The sequence below is a fragment of the Strongylocentrotus purpuratus genome, unplaced genomic scaffold (assembly GCF_000002235.5).
Source record: "Strongylocentrotus purpuratus isolate Spur 01 unplaced genomic scaffold, Spur_5.0 spur5_scaffold_3, whole genome shotgun sequence".
Classification (NCBI taxonomy): domain Eukaryota; kingdom Metazoa; phylum Echinodermata; class Echinoidea; order Camarodonta; family Strongylocentrotidae; genus Strongylocentrotus; species Strongylocentrotus purpuratus.
Genome location: NW_022145609.1, coordinates 442,047 through 459,247, shown reverse-complemented (window position 1 = coordinate 459,247; position 17,201 = coordinate 442,047). Strand labels below are relative to the sequence as shown.

General features: G+C 39.1%; 2 protein-coding genes across 2 annotated transcripts; both read left to right on the top strand.

The window, feature by feature from the left end:
* Positions 1-2,707, top strand: LOC763393 (adhesion G protein-coupled receptor G3-like). Its single transcript, XM_030996572.1, has 5 exons — positions 1-21; positions 417-566; positions 1,144-1,398; positions 1,786-1,935; positions 2,594-2,707. Exons 1-5 carry the CDS (start codon positions 1-3, stop codon positions 2,705-2,707), a joined length of 690 nt encoding a protein of 229 aa, XP_030852432.1.
* Positions 2,708-3,183: 476 nt separating this feature from the next.
* Positions 3,184-16,082, top strand: LOC115928684 (adhesion G-protein coupled receptor G6-like). The gene is made up of 4 exons (XM_030996434.1): positions 3,184-3,461; positions 3,792-3,858; positions 4,152-4,410; positions 15,336-16,082. Exons 1-4 carry the CDS (start codon positions 3,230-3,232, stop codon positions 15,609-15,611), a joined length of 834 nt encoding a protein of 277 aa, XP_030852294.1. The 5' UTR covers positions 3,184-3,229; the 3' UTR covers positions 15,612-16,082.
* Positions 16,083-17,201: the final 1,119 nt, after the last annotated feature.

Genomic DNA, 17,201 nt, shown 5'->3' with positions numbered 1-17,201 from the left:
ATGAAACTGAAGACAGGAGAAGTGAGTAAAGTCCGTGTGTGGAGACTTTTCCAAGTGCGCTAAAAGTTTGATGATTGGCTTATTAAAACAATAAGGTGCGGTCCGATTGGAGTAACTAAAATAACACTCTTGTTGCTGGGTGGTTCCATGGATGAAATTAACTCAGAGAATGTGTAGAATGTGCAGCTGTAAATTGTTATTGTTATTGAAGCTGGCTGAACGGAAAGTACTAACAAAAGGAATGTTTAAAATGCTGACTATTTACAATGTTGATAAACATTTGTGACCTTAGTAAAGTTCAAGTCACTACAATTTAAAAAAAGTATTTAGTTCGTAAATGAAGCTTGCATACTGCCTTATTATTATATAAACACACCAAGTGTAGAAACAAGTCGTACAACTCTTTTTTTTAAAAGGTTCGGAGTGTACCCTCAGAAGAGCTAAATCAGGGGCTGGTCCTTTCCCTCTCCGGGGATAGTTCGACAGATCTCTCTGGTTCCAACATTACCGTCAGAGCAGGAGGGGATACCCCTTCGGAAGGAACCAGTGTCGGTCTTATAGCTGAGGTAATAGTCATCAAATAACCTCTACAATAGTCCTTTATGGTTTCCTTAAGGTGTTCATTATGGCTTTCAACTGTATTTTGATTTTAAAACATTCAAACCTATCTTAGTTTATACTTCTCTATAGAGGCCACTTTTCTATAGTGGCCAATTTCTCTGCTTCCGTTGGATGGCATCAAGATAGTGGTTTGGCTTTTCTGAGTTTTTTGCAGAATTTGATGCATCGACATTAACTAATTATATTGTATATAATGTTGTATCCTCCAAAAGATTGTTAAAATTTATCTTTCAATAAGTCCTTAAAACATTTTTCTCTTTTGAGTTGGGAGGGACCGGCTTATTAAATATCTGAACCGCGTACAACGTTTTTCTGGATGTAATTTGTATGGGAGACGGGACTTTTAAGAGATTCATAACACATTTACCAGCAGATATTTTCTGCCCCATCCCACTATTATTTCCTCATTACTGTTTATCTCCAATGATCATCTTTGCTAAAAAAATAAATGTACATGTATAAAGTGAGAATAGGACTGAAACAGATTTTTTAACCTTATCCATATTAAATGTATGAAAACAGATAAGCTTTCCTCCTGAAATCGCTGCCATCGCTTTAGGAGCTTCAACGGGCAATGTTAACAACACGAATATCAACATCATCATGAGTGTCTTCTCCACACCGGCACTGTTTTTCTCACCCTCGCTTCTTAACTTCAGCAATGAGAACCCAGGTGTCAATCGGACCGCCAACACACCTGTCATTCTATTAAGTGTCGGTGGGGTAATTCTTGCAGACCTAAACCAAACGATTAACCTGACTTTTACTGCTTTGGTGGTGAGAACTCTTTATTATTTGACAAAAGAAACGTGTTTATTAGCCGTAAATAAGATTTAACTATCATTTAGGGTCAAACATACCTATTCAGTTGTGCTCGAAGCAATATCAATTCTGCACCGAAGAATAAGAATTAGAGACCGGAATTAGCGTATGCCCTAAGAAAACATTCCTGACATTACCACGGACCCATACCTCATACTAAACCAAGCACTAGTCATATGTAGTGTTAAAAGTATTAGAAAAGTTTCCATGGTCTTGCCCATGAATCTGTAATATGATGTCAAATTCAAAATAAAACACAGTACATGTAAAATTTACACATCAGCTTTTTCGTGAAAGCCGTAGGCAACTCCTAAAAATAAATATATTTTTTTTTTTCGACAGCCTGATTACGAGAATCAGACGTGTGTTTTCTGGGACGAGGATGATTCAGAGTGGTCCTCTGATGGATGTCATCTTGTTCTAGAAGACTTGGAGACTACGGAGATGTACACGTGTGCGTGCGATCACCTTACCAACTTTGCGATTTTAATGGTAATGCACACCTAAACTTTAAACAAGACCCAATAACAATTTTTTTTATCTGTATTTAGGAAAAATGACATTTCCATATGTTTTGTACACAAACCACGAAAATGAGCGATTTTCGGGCTGACATGCAAAGACAAAACGTCACGTGACCTTCTAACTGTACCCACGATTTACAAAGAATTGTTTTAAAAGATGCGCAAGACTCTAATAAAAAAAGTCAGCGAGCAGCAGGGCGCCATCCGTATGCGTTCCCGAACAATTAGAAAAATCGCGGAAGAGGGCCCTTATTAGGGTTAATGTGTAAATGCTTTGTCAGTCTCTTCTTAATCAGTTACAATTTGATATATCTTGTGTTCCATATCAATGAAGTCAGGATCTATAATATCAACGATAATAAATATAATAGTAATAATGATAATAATGAAAATAATAATAATAATAATAATAATAATAATAATAATAATAATAATAATAATAATAATAATAATAATGATAATGATAATAAAAACTAATACTGTTCTACCTAAGGGCCCTGTATTTCTATCATTTTCAGCTTTTCTTTTGCTATGTTCTCTTTTTTACCCTGTCTTGCACCAACGACTTTCGTTTCAATTTTTCTCTTTTTGTTAATGTTTTCCTCACTTTGACTATTTCCGTGCAGGATATCCATGATGTAACTACCGAGTATACCTACAATATCCTGAGCTACATAGGGTGTGTTATCTCTACTGTATGTCTACTGATCGCACTTGTGACATACCTCTGGAATAAGTAAGTCTCGCTTCACTTCAAGACTTCTTTGAGAAAATTGGTCTTTTTGGGGTTTTATTTTGTTCCGGATTAGACAAACACATTTTTTTTTTTTTTTTTTTTTTGGGGGGGGGGGGGGGGGTTGTTTGTTTGTGGTTAGTCCATATACGGACTTATCGTCACTAGTTGTCACAGGTAAGATATTTTAAGAAACTGATGACATTTCTTTCCTTAATTTACGCTAAAAGTGGTCTCAATATATCAAATGTTTGCACCCTGATCCAAAAAAGGGGCTTTAAAACATAACCATCATGACCGTTTCTATTTGACTTTTTTTATTAGTAAGAACTAAAACATCTATTTTGCGAAAGTTGGTAGGCTACTCTGTGACTCATATTGTAGTTACTCATTTAGCTACTGTCGGAGGCGTGCACCCAGAGATTGCATAATTTCTTGTTCCATATGCGTTTGCTTTTTCAACCGTCTCCTCAACAGAAAGCTACGAAGTCGTCAGACAAACAAGATTTTCATCTGCCTGTGCGCCACCATGCTGGGCCTGTACACCTCGTTCCTCGCCCTGCTTGTCTTGGACACTACGCGAGGAGATACGGGGGTGAACGCGGTAGCGTGCGGGTTTCTAGCCGGTCTCATCCAATTCTTCGTACTTTCCTCCATTGCGTGGATGGGAGTGGAAGGCATCAATACCTACCTGGTCATCGTAAAGATCTTCAATACATACATACCAAACTTCATGGGCAAGGCCGGTCTTGCAGCCTGGGGTACGTACATATGGCAATTTCGACGCTATAAATACTAGATCAGTGTAAAGAAAGATTGCTATCTTAAATCAGTCTCTGCCGCCCCCACCTCCACCCCCCAAAAAGAATGATCTACTTATCACTCGCCCATCATCTACCAAATGTAAGAATTTTCAAGGGTCTACCAGAGAAGTTTGGGCTACGTGGTACGATCAAAGCTGATTTCCTGCCCTTCAATTCGTAAAAAACGATTAAAAAACTGTTTACACATCGAACTCAATGTCTAAGTGAATCACCCTTCTGTTTCATAACAACTTACCCTGATTTTTTGTCTTTTCTCTACTAATGTAGGAATCCCTGCGATCATCGTTATCCTGACTGGCGGTATTGCAAATACGAACTATGCCAGGGAAGATGTGTAAGTAATAATATTTACAAAGGGCAAGATCGCAAGAACTTTTAAGAAATCAACTAATAGTCAGGTGGTTTAGTGAAATTACCGTTACTTGCTGGATAAAAGCACCATGTTTGGTACAGGGCTTCCTTAGGACCTACTAAACGATATTAGGCTAGGAGCCTTTAAGACAGAGAATGACTACAGCATTAGATTGCTTGGTGTGCGTGCAAGTTTTATGTTATTAGTGTTGTTCATTTACCATCAATTTACCAACTAGATAATGTAATTGTAAATGTACCTGCCTCCCTATATAGCTGCTTCCTTCGCCTCTGGTCTCAAGTCGGCGGCCTTCTGATACCTGTAGCCGTCGTTCTGATCACCAACATGGTCATCTTTATTATGGTCATCCGACAGCTATCAAAATCGGCTCAGATAGCCGGGAAAGCAAAGAAGGACAAGGATGGGAAGCGCGAAGAGATGATTGAACGCGTCAAGAATGCAGTGACAATCCTGGTATTGATGGGGCTGACTTGGACTACTGGATATCTCCTACTTATCGAAGCCTTTACTCTGGTAAACCCGTCCTCATTGACGCTGACATACATACACACACACACACATACTGTTTGTAATCTTTAAACAATTTTTTTTCCTAATCCCTTTTAATAAAATTGATTTCATTTACCATACCTTCCAAAAACGTTTTATCTGAACAAAGACTTATATTAAATACACAGACACACGCTCACACACACCGTACACACGCACACCACACACATACACACACACACACACACACACACACATATATATATATAAAATAAAGCAGTTGAAATAAAAAACGTTGAGAGTTCACTTCTTCACTATGACCGGTTTCAATTTTTAACTCTCTGACAAAATAAGATGAAACTGGTGATAGTTAACCCTAACCCAAGCAAAGTGTTTTTATTTCAATTGTTTTAATCATTACATACATATATATATATATATATATGTGTGTGTGTTATGCAAATTATAGAACTTGGTAAATGATAGCATGATGGGTTCGGTTTGCACGAACAGTTTATTGGGATGCCGAACTGGTGTCGTTTGGGGGAATTCGGTTTATTGGGATCGTGTTTTTATTTTTAATTAGAAGGTGCGTATTGTGATTAGGTACGCGGGCCGGTCAATTCACTGTAATGCATTTTAGGAAAATCATTTAACTTAGTTATGACGAGCGGGTTCCGTAGTACAATTCAAGGCATTTGTTGGTCACATCCCACCGTGCGTGTTTTTAGTCCGTACGGTTTTTTGGGGAGGCCACGGCCGCCACGTTTTTCTGAAAACGTAGGGAGGAAGTGGCAAAGGCAGGGAGGGAGTACCGGCAACGCGCGTCACACGCACTTTGTAAGTACGTGGCCCGCACGCCACGCCTGGCCGTGAACGGTTGCGTGCATCGTACGTTGTGCACGTGGTAAGTGCGTTGTTCGTGCTTACAACATGCTTACAAAGTACGGTCTCCGTGCGGTTGCCACGTTATCGTACGGAGGCCGTACTTACAAGTGCTGCTCACGTACGGTGTCCTTACTCACTCGCATGTTGTAAGTGCGTGCACGTGCGATGAACTCGGCCTATATAGGACGACATTCCGATGTTCTCCAGACGTCCCAGCTGTTGCTGCCTCAAGATGCTGCCCATTCCACCGAAGAGACTATATACTGCATAAATCAGTGCGAACAACGTGCGTTGTAAGTGCTTACTCGGTACGGTCCACGTGAGTTCTGCGTGCTCATTGGATAGCTGAACTGGGGGAAGTGGCGAGTAAGCACGGACCACGCACTTATCATGTGCGCCTTTAAAAGACGCACGGAGTCAGCGCGTTGTGCGCTCGTCGGCAGTACCGGGCACGCACGTCACACGCACTGGGTTGAATCGGTAGCCCGAACGCAGCCCGAACGCAGCGAAAGTTCCTGGTGCACTAAAAGTGCTACGGTGTGTCTGCGTGCTCCCAAATCCGTACGGAGGCGGTACTCATCACGTACGGATACCCACATTTTGCCCACGTTTTTGCACGTAGACAGCACGCACTCGCAAGCACGGCGGGATGTGACCACCGCATGAGGGATAAAAGCTCTTTATAATATCTATATATATATATATATTTTTAAAATTAGATTACGGTTATTTAACAATACAACGTATTTCTAATCGACTTGTGCAAGAAGAAATGTTTAGAATTGAGATGAGGAGTTCTGTCATTGGTCTAGTTAAATTGACAGGGAAAGGGGAGCCTCTTGCTCTCGGATGTTTACGTATACCAAAGAGCAGATTTGGGTTGTTTTGTGTGGGGGTGTTGTGTGTGTAGTGAATATGCTTGTGTGTATGAATGCGTTGGGTTGTGTGGTACGGGGTGGATTCTGCTTACATTTTTTAAAAATATAATTCGACGATAACTATGCATGTGTGTTTGGCTGCAGATAGTTTTTTCTATACATTTGCTCACGGTGGAAATAGATTATGTGGAAGTTTCTTTGGAGTTTATCGATGTAAGGTTTTGGATACAATTACACATAAACTAACATGGCAGTGAAATTATCTTTCATGACATTAAATGTTAGAGGAAGAAGAGATAGGTTAAAAAGAGTGAATATTTTTGAATGGTGCAAAACTAAAAAAAATAGTATAATTTTTTTACAAGAAACATATAGAACAGTAGAGATAGAAGAGCGGTGGAAACAAGATTGGGGAGGGCCAATGTTTTTTAGTCATGGGTCAAACCATAGTAGAGGGGTTCTTATTTTATTTTCTAATCATTTAGATTTTGAAGAAAAAAAAATTAAAGTAGATGAAGAGGGGAGATACATTATTTTTAAAGGTGAAATACAAAGGGTTTATAAAATGCTATTGGTTAATGATTATTTTCCAACGAGAGATAAAGAAACTTTACAAATTGAATTTTTGAAGAAGTTAGATGAAAGTATTTTTGATCAGTGTGATCGGGACTATTTAGTTTTATTAGGAGGTGATTTCAATAGTACACTGTTGGTCATAATGGTGGAATAATTATTTTTACCCAAGTTTAGGGAAGGATTTTAAAGAATTATTTATTTCTAATAGATCTAGATAATAATAACAATAATAATAGTGTAAACTTATAGAGCGCACACACCGTCCAGGGACGCTCATGGCGCTAGCTCAGCAACAGTTCTCTTTGATACAGGAAATGGCATACGTTCTCAGATTTTATTGAATATTGATTTGCGAGTGTTTCTTTTGCGTGACTGCTAAATCATATGTGTGCTACTATGCTAATCAGCTAGGGAACCTACGTCCTTAAATCATAATTGACAGTAATGAGGATTAATGCCTCACAAAAGGTCACTTATATAGCTGATCGACACGATTTTTATCCTGGAGCCTCACAGTAGCACCTTTCCATTAGGCGTCTCGACGAGATATGACCTAGGCTCATGGCATTGCTCACGAACAGTAGCTGTTATCCAGTGACGTGATGTCTGGTCTTGGACTCTCACAAGCTGCCCAGGTGAGAGTGGTGCTAGGTCATGGGCTGATTTGTCGTGATGATACTTCTGGCTCTGCTGTCGAAGCTGCATACGATGGTTAACATCATCACGACCAGGGGAGTTGTTGCGGATTCGAGTTGGTAAGTTGTCCTTCATCTTCCTCCCGTAAAGAAGCTCAGCTGGGCTTGGAATACGGCTGTCAATTGGAGTGGCACGGATACATAGTAGAGCCATGTTGGGGTCGATACCACTCACTTTAGCTTTCTTGAGCGTATTCTTGACAGTTTGAATCATTCGCTCAATGAAGCCATTTGACCTGGGGTAGTGGGGAGAGGATGTAACATGGCTGAATCCCCACTGTGTAGCAAAGTCTCTGTATGTTGAGGAATCAAAATGTCTTCCGTTGTCGCTAACGATTCTTTCTGGAACTCCTTGTTCTGCGAACACCTGACGGGTCGCATTGACTACTGCAGCACTGGTACACTCTTGAGGCATTTTCCGGATGAAAGGGAACTTTGAGAAGTAATCTGCAATGATGAGATAATTGTTCCCTTCAAAGTGAAATAAGTCTGTACCTAAGACTTGCCAGGATCGTGTAGGTATCTCGTGCTGGAGAAGAGTCTCGTGGGGCTGCGAGGGCTTGTACTCTTGGCAGACTGAGCAGCCTTTCACCAGGACCTCGATATCGTTATTGATTGATTCCCAGTACACAGAAGCCTTAGCCCGAAGTCGTGTCTTCTCGATACCTTGATGACCTTCGTGAAGCTTGCTCAGTATGAACTCCCTCATGGAGTGTGGAATAAGGATTCGTTCACCATTCAGGATCAGTCCATCCTCAACTGCAAGTTGATCTCGAAAGGCCCAGTATCTCTGCAGCTATCGTGGGAGCTCACGTCTCTTCTCTGGCCACCCTTTCACAATCACCTTCTGTAGTGCTGCAAACTCTGCATTCTTGGCTGTTTCCTCCTTCAACTGACTCAAACGGTCTGGAGCAAACTGTACAAAGTTGATTTGCAGGTCAAGGTGGATGTGTTCTGGAGGACCAAGAGGACGTCTGGATAGGCAGTCAGCTACTGGTACATCCTTACCAGGCTTGTAGACAATTGTCAGCTTGTATGGCTGTAGACGAAGGAGCATACGCTGGAGTCTAGGTGGAGCCGCTGCCAGGTGCTTATGCTGGATCATCTCCAGGGGCTTGTGGTCCGTCTCAACTATGAAACTTTTCCCGTACAGGAAGATGTGGAATCGTTCACAGCCGAAGACCACTGCAAGCAGCTCTCGCTCTATGTTGGCGTACCTCGTCTCTGCATCACTGAGGGCCTTTGATGCAAACGCGATACCCTTTCCATCCTGCAGTAGAGTCGCTCCCAAGCCCTGCAGAGAAGCATCTACCTGCAGTACCGTAGGCTTGTTAACATCGAAATACGCCCGAGTTGCATCGTGACATACCTTGTCACGTAAATCATTGAAGGCAGACTGGTGCGTTGGAGTCCATTGGAATTCAGCGTCCTGCTTCAAAAGACCACGTAGGCTTGCAGTCTGGGCTGAAAGATTTGGTATGAATGGGCTAAGGTAGGTTATCATACCAAGGAACTCACGAAGCTGGCTCTTGTTCTCAGGTGGAGACATTGACTTGATTGCCTCGACCTTGTGAGGATCCGGATGGACGCCATCTGCATCGTAGATCATACCGAAGAAGGAAATCTGGTTGACCTTTATGCTGCACTTGCCACTGTTGAACTGCAGACCGTACTTCACAGCTTTGGACATGAGGTGGTGCAGATTCTGATCGTGCTCTGCTTCACTCTTGCCGAACACAACAATATCGTCAGCGATCCCTATTGTGCCGGGGCAACCTTCGAGGATTTCGTCCATTCGCTGCTGGAATACATCCTGAGACATTGCTAGACCGAAAGGCATCCTGAGATATCTGTACCGTCCAAAGGGACTGTTGAAGGTAGTCAGAAGTGAACTGTCATGGTCGAGCTTGATAGACCAATAACCGTTCTTGGCATCGAGTTTGCTGAAGTGTCGAGCACCTGATAGCTTGTGTATCACCTCATCTGTCGTGATAGTGCGATAATCGCAACGTCGAATAGCTCGGTTGAGATCCTTGGGATCCAAGCAGACACGGAGTTTCCTATTCGACTTCCTTGAAACAGCGATGCTGCTGACCCATCCTGAAGGCTCAATGACTTTAGTGATCACGCCATTACCTTCCATGTCATCAAACTCACGCTTCAGTTCATCTCGTAGGTGGATTGGGCACCGTCTAGGAGCATGGACAACAGGCTGAACGTCTGGATCAAGAACAATATGATATTCTCCTGGGAAGTTGCCAATTTTGTCAAACTGGTCTGGATACTGCCTTACTAGGTCATCAGTAGAGCTTATCTGTGCTGAATGCTTGATCTCGTTGATGCGTGTGTGCAGAGTAAGCAGCTTCAGTTTCAAGCCTGTGTCACATCCAATGCTCGCTGGACCCCTGGACTCTACGATGTAGAATGTAGCATAGAGCCAAGTTGAGTTGTTGAAACGACAGGGCAGTCTCACTGAACCGTAGTGCATCACTGGTTTTTCGTTGTAAGCGAACAGCCGTGCACTTGAATTATGCACTGATTGAGGATGAGGAACTCCATCCTTAGTGAGATGGCCAGGATACATCCCACGAAACATCCGAAGAGGAAGTGTGTTGCCCTCTGCACCGGAGTCAACCTTCGAACGCAGTTTCATTATGGTTCTCTCATCCCGTCTGACTTCCACATACGCTATCGTTAGGTCGTCCCTGTCATCCACCTCTACAGCACTGATACCTGACACAATAATTCGATTAAATGACAGGACATCCACTGCGTCATTCAGTAGTGGGACCGCTGCTGCTGCCTCAATATTGTCGGTGCTGTGGATGGAGTGCACCTGCCTGCCTCCACGATGTGGCGTAGCGCATTTAGCTTTCTGCTTCCACTTCTGGGTACTTGAAGCTGGAGATCTCCCAGACCACTGTGTACTTGGAGCTGGAGACCGACAAACACTCCTCCAGTGATTCAGCTTTCCACAGCTGTTACACTTGGTGCCATAAGCCGGACATGCTTCCCGTGGACTGCGAGCATGATTACCACCACAATTAGGACACTTGTTACTAGTGTTAGTCTTCCGACGAACTACATCAATCGATGCAGGCTGAATATGTGTCTGTACTTGCGCTAGTTGAGCCATGTGCATCTGCGATGCTTCAAATGTTCTACTCAGCTCAAGCATCTGTGTAAGAGTGAGGGACTTGTTCTTCCCTAGAAGATCTTTCTGGAGCTCAGGATATCTAGTGCCTGTGACGAACTGCTCAATGATGCGTTCTTGGAGCTCAGTGTCATCACGAAATTCACAGTCATATGCCTGCAGCTTCAGGCGCGAGATATAATCATCTGCACTTTCCCTCTCCTTCTGCACATATTTCTGAAGGTATAGCCTAGCTACACGGAAATTTGCCCTTGGCCTCAGTTGTGTCTCGAACTTCTCCCAAACAACAGTTGGATTCTTCTTATCTTCACCTTCCAGACCCCACGAGTTGTAAAGCTTGATACCCGTGGCACCAGTGAACAAAAGAACATGATCCACTTGCTTACCAATCGCAACATTCTTGACTGAGAAGTATAAGTCACACTGCTGATGAAAAATCTTAACAGCATTGGCTCTGTCGGGGTCTTCCCAATTCATGCGGGGTGTACATGATTCATTCATAGTTCATACCAGCTACTCAAACTCCAACAGTAATTCAAATATCAATGCACATTTTACTTACAGTAAAACCATCATATGGGACTGTAGAAAGGAGCACCTGTTGATCCAATGACAGTGTGTCAGTAAGATGGCCTCCAAAATCTCTCCAAAATGATGCAAAGTTCACAAATATTGTCCAGTAGGTTCTATATCGCTGCCACCATATAATGTGGGGTTGTTTAGCTGTATGGTTAGTACTCAAATGAAGACACATAGAGAAACATCAGAGTGAAGTTGCAATCCAGCATGACTGGTTTTATTGTGTATAGAAGACCCCATACACCACAGTGTACATTAACTGTGTGTATGTGTGTATAGCATGTAGCATTGAGTCAATGTATAAGATCACATATTACAAGGCTAGAATTTAATGATTTGGTTGATAAGTTTGTTTTTGGGAAATCATATTGGAAATTTAACAGTAGTTTATGTATGAATAAAGATTTTGTTGAAGAGATGAAGAAGGAAATACAGGAATTAAAAGCTGAATGGTCATTACAGATTTTGAATAAATTAGTATTTTGGGATTTTTTAAAGATGAAAATGAGAGAATTCATTATAACATACTCGCGGAAAAAGGCAAAAGCAAGGAGAGTTGAAATAGAACTGTTAGAGAAACAAATAAAGGATTTAGAAGGCGAACTGGTAGTGGGACCCACTTAATATATTGTTGATTGTATTGAGTAGAAAAGGGATAAACTTAATAAATTGTATGATTTTTCTCGACAGGGCATTAAAATAAAATCAAGAGCAGCTTGGTTTGAAGATGGAGAAAACAATACGCAATACTTTGAACAGTTGTTAAAATCGAATAAAAGGAAAAGTGTAATTAGGGAGGTGTACAAAGAAAATGGGGAAACTACTAGAGATAAGAAGGACATTTTAAAGGAAATTGAACTATTTTATAAAGATTTATATTCATTAATGGCTGATATAAATCAAAACGACCCTTTCTTTTTTTACTGATATTTCAAAGTTAAATGAAGACAATAGGTAAATCTGTGAAGGTAAATTAACTAAAGATGAATGTTTGAAAGTTTTAAAAGAAATGAAATTGAATAAAACCCCGGGAAATGATGGGTTAAAAGTTGAATTTTATTATACTTTTTAGCCAGCTTTGGGTGATTTGTTAGTAGAAGTATTGAATGAAACATACGAAAGGGGGGAATTAACGGCATCTCAAAAACAAGGGGTTATTACCTTAATTGAGAAGGAAGCGAAAGATACTCTCCATATAAAAAATTATCGACCCATCACGCTTTTGAATGTAGATTATAAAATTGTATCTAAAGTTCTAGCAAAAAGAATGAAAGAGGTTTTGAATAAAATAACTCATCATGATCAAGTTGGATATATAAAAGATAGAAATATTGGTGAAGCTGTACGATTGATAGATGACATGTTATTTTATTCTATGCATTATGGGGAACAAGGGAAAGGGTTTTTGTGTGCAGTGGATTTTTAGAAAGCTTTCGACTCTGTATCTCATAGATATTTATTTCAAATATTGAAATTGTTCGGTTTTGGAGATTCATTTTGCTCTTGGGTAAAATTATTGTATAAAGGGATAAGTAGTTGTGTTATGAACGGTGGTCTCTCCACGGGGTATTTTGAAATAGAAAGGGGAGTAAGGCAAGGAGATCCATTATCGCCATATTTGTTTTTGGTTGCCATCGAAGTTTTGGCGCATGAAATAAGGAGGGACAACGGTATTAAAGGGATTACATTTGGAAAATCTGAAATTAGGCAAGTGTTATATGCAGATGATATAACAATGTTTTTGAAGGATATTGATTCGGTTAGAAGGTTGCGATATATTTTTGAATCATTTGAACAAATTAGTGGTCTTTAAGTGAATAAAACAAAGACACATTTTATGTGGATGGGTGAGGATGAGAACAAACCTGATGGGCCTTTATTTGGAAATTTGGTTAAGGAAATACACATTTTAGGGGTTAGTTATTCATTAGATGGAAGATTAAAAGATGATTTGAATTATAAAGAAATTCTAAGTAAAATATAAAAAAATTGCTTGTATGGTGGAAACAAAGAGATTTAGCTATTATGGGTAAAATACATTTGTTAAAAACTTATGCGCTTTCAAAATTAAATTATATTTCATCTCTCGTTATTGTCCCTCATTGAGTATACAAAGAAGTTGCACAAATTTCTTTTGAATTTATATGGAGGGGGAAAGATAGAATTAAGCGGGCAATAATGTATCAGGATTATGACTTTGGAGGATTAAGAATGATTAATTTTGAAATGTCTGTTAAAATACAGCGCATAATGTGGATAAAACGTCTTTTATATGGAGAGAAAAATTTGGGATGGAAATTGTTTTGTGATCATTGCTTACAGTTTGTGGGTGGTAGATTTTTTTTTAATGTGAATATGAATTAAAAAAGATTAAACTCGTTTTAGATATTCCACCATACTATGTGGAAATGTTGCAAGCATGGCAAGAGACAAGTAATTTAAGATATTTGGAGGGTTATATTAATCCAATTATTTTTAATAATCGGAATATATGTATAAATGGAAAAAGTTTATTTGATAGATACTTGTTTGAAAGAGGGATTGTTCAACTGAATCACTTGGTTGAGAAAGGCCATGTTAAGTCTGTTAAATATTTTATGAACCTCGGTATGAAAGGTAATAATTTGCTTATGATTATTGATATTTATGATGCGATACCCAGGTTATGGAAGGATGATTCAGGGTTAATACAATTCCTCGAGGTTAATTTGATAAGCTTTAATACTTATTTCCATATTTCTAGTAAAAAAATACAGTTTGTGAATGTGGGTTCAAGAACAATTTATGATTATTTTATCAAAGCACTGCAACAAACGTATGATTTGCAGGTAAGGGATTGGCAAAATGATTATGATTTTATAGGTAAAGAATTAAAAGAAATATTTGTTAGACCAAAAATTACTATACTCATTAGAAAACAACGAGAATTTCAATTTAAATTATTGCATGGAGCCATATACATTAATGAACATCTTCATAGATTTGGTTTTGTAGGTGATAATTTATGTTCGTTTTGTAAGCAGGAAATAGAAACATACAAACATTTATTTTTATCTTGCGGGAGCGTTCAAAGGATATGGCAGGCTTTAATACAATTTTTTGAGTTAGATGAAATTAAAGATTTAGAATGACGAGATATATTTGTTGGGTTGGTAGGTAGTTCATATAGAATAAAAATGTGTAATACTATCATTTTCATGGTGAAGTATGTTACATTTATGTCGAGATCGGGGGGGGGGGGCGAGTACCAACTTTAGAAAAGATGAAAAATACATTTTTAAGTATAGGGATGAGGAAAAGAAAATAGCAATTAAAATGGGAAAGCTGGGATCACATTTCTTAAAGTGGGAGCAGCTTAAGATTAATTAAGATTTTTTCTTCTTCTCCACCGTGAGCCTGTTAAAAGGGTGACTCTATTTTGCGGCCTGCATAACTTATTTAGTAAATTTTTCTTGAGTTGAGAATGTTAGCAGACATCCACTGAGTGAGTGGGTGGGTGAGTATGTTTGTGTGATGGAGGGGGCAGGGAGGGGGAAGGATTGTTCCAGTAAAATTACCTCCAGATTTGTTTAAGTTTTTTTTGTGTGTATATAAGTAAATAACATTTACAATTGACATATTATGTTTAGGTACTTATACGTTTACTTTGTTGCTAAGTTATATATATACTGCAAATAAGTTTGTGTTTTATGTTTATGTAAAAGCATCAATACTGAACACGTTTATTTTGTTCAATTGTATGTTATGGTTTGTATTGCACATTTGGAGAAATAAAACAAAATTGTTAAAAAAAAAAAAAAAAAAAAAGTATGTATGTATGAGTATATACAGCCATGGAAGAATCAATAGACTAAGAAAGGTTAACAATACTTTTTATTACAAGAATGAATTGAAAGAATTCGATAATAGATGGACACTATCCCTATTTGCTTCGGTGAGTTATTCTACATTTTGTGTGTCATTTACACGCGGAATGTGAATTACAGATTATTCCTATGTCCAATGTTAAGAACGCAGGGGTGGATCATCTACTTCTTCTTCTCATCATCTTCTTCTGATTATTTGTTTCTGCTTCCTCCTTTACTTCCGATAAACAAGGACTTTGTAATAGAATAGGCACAAACTGTAAAGGCTTTAAAGATAAAAGAAATTCGCTTTGATCTATTGTCTCTTGTCCAGGTTGTCCAGGCCTTATTCATCTTGTTCAACTCCTTCCAAGGTCTCTTCATCTTTATCCTCTACTGTGTGCGGAAGCCCCTAGTTCGTCAGCAATGGGGTTTGACCTGCTTCTGGTGCGATGGAGAAGGTACGGGGAGTGATGGCAGACGGGTGTCATCCGCATCTGATAGCCTGACTACCATCTCTAAGTTCTTCAGCGGCAGACGTGTGAAGAAGTACAGCGTTGGCGAGGAGAGTCTAACCGGAGTTTCAAATGGTGCAGACTCTTCAGTGTAAGTGTCAGCGTCAGTCTCCAATCCCACATATGGTGACCTTGACTTTGGCACTTATACCGAACCCTCTGACGAAAGCAAAATTTAATCTCAGTGGATGAATACAAATCCTTGCTAAGCTCCTTTATCTCGAACGAGATTCCTTCAACTCTACTTTTGGTTGGTAATATAGGCTCCCACCCCGGTCTCTTGGTAGGTCTTCTTTTTTTAAATACTGTCGGCAATTAAAGCACTATTATCCCTGACGAAATTCCTTATATTAACTTTTATTATTATGCAACATAAGTGGATGAAAGCTTGCCTACTAAATTTCAAGGTTGGTAGAAGCTTAAACTACATGTTATAATTATCCAAACCAATGCAAGTTTTCTGTATCACTTCTAGTTTTAGTTTGTAAAAGAGTTCCCATAGGTTTGTGGGTCTGTCTTCTTTTTAAATGCTGTCGGCAATTAAAGCACTATTATTCCTAACGAAATTCCATACCTTCTACTTTTAGTTAGTAATATAGGCCCTTCTCTGACTGTCTTTTTCTTTTAGTCTTATAGTTGTGGGCAATTAAAGCACTCTAGCCCTAAGCCTAAGGAAATACCTTAGATTATACTTTAATTTGTAATATACAGTCGCTTGGTGTATCCTCTTTTGATTTTGATGTCAGCAAAGGCAGTACTCATTCAAGACATCTAATATAAACTAATGTTTGTTAATGTATAGATATCAAGTAAATTGAAACGTAATGGAGCAAGTTTAGAAGGAAAAAAAGCTACAGATGTGATAACTTCATAGCACACTGATAGATATTTGAGACTTTTAGTTTATATTGACTATTGTTTATCTAATACTATTGTATATCTTTAAAATCTGCCTTTAAACTGGTTCACAAAAACACACGATCGTACATTTGTTTACGCTGTACATACTGAAAGAAATGAATTAGTTAATATAATGTATGACGAATGCTTCGTCAACATTGGCATTTAACTATGAATTTGAGCAGAGTTAATTTGTGTTTTTATGTATTACGGAATGCTGGTCATTCAATGCTATTATTGTAGTAAATTGTATGGTACATTTTAGAAGTAAACTTGCATGCAGCTGACTTAGAATGGTCGATATTACATGCCCTTTTGCCTTAAAGAACAACATTGAGTTCAGTCGCATGATATATTATAAGAAGCAAGTTAGATTCCGATTAAAGCTGAATGAGATATAATTTGCGACCTTTCTCATCTTTTTAAAGTCTGTTGGAAGAATATCATGTTTGAAATTTGTCCCTCTCTAAAACGTTTAGACCAAAAATGTCATGACACAGGTGTGTGTAATCCCTTTTTTGTTTGGAACACGTTTCAGTTATTCGAGGGTTATTCACCGCTTTCTAATCTGTAGGTTCAATTAATGTATGCAAGGATGTAATACATAGATGAGGAGAAATTTGTATGATCTACTTTTATTTTACAAGCATGCTATAGATGTATAATAATCAAATCTATACCATACACATTGGTGACATTCTTCTGGGTTGTTTTGATATTTTGTTCGTTTTTATATAGATTAATGATCTGTATATTAGCTTAATTTTTCAATCACTGTACCCTCT